At 34.8% G+C, this 1,792-nt stretch overlaps 1 protein-coding gene across 1 annotated transcript; it reads right to left on the bottom strand.

The window, feature by feature from the left end:
- Positions 1-499: 499 nt before the first annotated feature.
- On the bottom strand, positions 500-1,459 carry LOC149300443 (olfactory receptor 6E1-like). The gene has a single exon (XM_089484972.1). It carries the CDS (start codon positions 1,457-1,459, stop codon positions 500-502), a length of 960 nt encoding a protein of 319 aa, XP_089341098.1.
- Positions 1,460-1,792: the final 333 nt, after the last annotated feature.

Genomic DNA, 1,792 nt, shown 5'->3' with positions numbered 1-1,792 from the left:
TTATTACCCATGTTTATTGCACACAAAACTATTGGTTGACATAACTGAGCCTCTAAACAATTTCACTCTAAAATTTGATGATGGAAATATTCTGAATGGATGAAAATTTCTTCTTAAACACAAAAGTAATCTTGGTATTGGTAGGATATTTTAACTGTATACTCTATTAGCAATGAACTAATCCAGATCTGTAAGCATTCATACGATAGTTGTAATGGTATAGTAACTGGATTTAAGATGATAGCTTTTTACTAGGCGCAGGTTGTTTATGAATGTGATCTCTTCACCTATTTCTGTAGTTGATTTATTGCCGAAACATGCTAAACCTGTATTCCTTTGCCTAATAGGGCAGCCAGCACTTTGTTTTCTGCATTTCTGTTAATCAGGTTTACTTTTCAGGTAAAAGCAGGTTTTCTGGATTAAACACAGTCAATGACATTCAGTTGAGTACAAGATTTGGACCATTGTTCATATATCCTTTGTAGTGTATAACGTTCATTTACAATCTAACATTTTTCTCATTCTTCCAAAGCATTTTTGAATTCATTATGTGGCTAAGAGCATCTTTAAAAGCCTTGTTTCTAAAACTATAGATAAAGGGATTAAGAAGTGGGGTCAGGATGCTGTTAAGTAACGCAACTATTTTGGTGGAATCTATTTTGGAGCTCTTTGCAGGACGAACACACATAAAGATACAACTGCCATAAACAATAAAAACCACAGTGAGGTGAGAGGCACATGTAGAAAATGTTTTTGTTCGTCCAGCAGTTGATGAGATTTTTGTAATAGCAGATATGATGCAACCATATGATACTAATGAGAAGAAGAGTGATCCCAAAACTAAAAAAGAAGCAAGTATAAAGTCCAGCATCCCAATTAGATGTGTCTCAGCGCATGCCAACTTTAGTAAAGGTGCTACATCACAAAAGTAGTGGTTGATAACATTTGAGCCACAAAATGGTAACCGAAATGTGAGGACCGTTTGGACAATTGTGTCCATAAATCCACCAATCCAGGAACAAGCAATCAGCTTCATGCAAAGCTTCAAACTCATGATTGTCCCATAACGCAAGGGATTGCATATAGCCATGTATCGGTCAAAAGACATGATCGCTAGCAGCAGAAACTCTGTGGTCCCCAAGAGAAAATACACATACGATTGTACAAGGCATCCATGAAAAGAGATGGTTTTATTCCCACTGATTAAATTCAAAAGCACTTTGGGGACAATGGCCGTGGTAAAGCTGATATCCAGTAATGCTAAATTGCTGAGAAAAAAGTACATTGGAGTATGAAGCTGAGCATTACTCAGACTGACAATAATAATTGTTGCATTCCCTACTAAAGTAACTACATAACAAACAGAAAGAATCACGAAAATAAGAGTTTGTAGTTGATAGGAGAGAGGTAACCCCAACAGTATAAATTCTGTCACCAATGATACATTTTCAAAGCCCATCCTTAAAAGGTGACCTAGGCATAAATATTAATTAGTATTATTATCAGGTGTTTGTATTTTAGTAATCTACTTAAACAGCTTTATGACCATGTTCTAAAATAATTTGAGATTGCTTAATGAAGAATAATAGCCTTGAGAAAATATGAATATATATATATTCAAAACTACAAAGACTGTAAGTCTACTCCACAGTATGATTCAGGAATTGCTGTTTTCCTGAAGATGTATTAATAACTGCTGGTTTCATAATACTAAAACGGTCATCAAAAACAAACAAACATACACACATGATCACGCATTAGTGTAAATTTACAGATTTAAGCACTTCATCAC

The sequence above is a fragment of the Sceloporus occidentalis genome, unplaced genomic scaffold (genome assembly GCF_023333645.1).
Source record: "Sceloporus occidentalis isolate IW3139 unplaced genomic scaffold, rSceOcc1.0.p SCAF_24, whole genome shotgun sequence".
Classification (NCBI taxonomy): Eukaryota; Metazoa; Chordata; class Lepidosauria; order Squamata; family Phrynosomatidae; genus Sceloporus; species Sceloporus occidentalis.
This window is presented reverse-complemented; position numbering and strand designations above follow the sequence as displayed.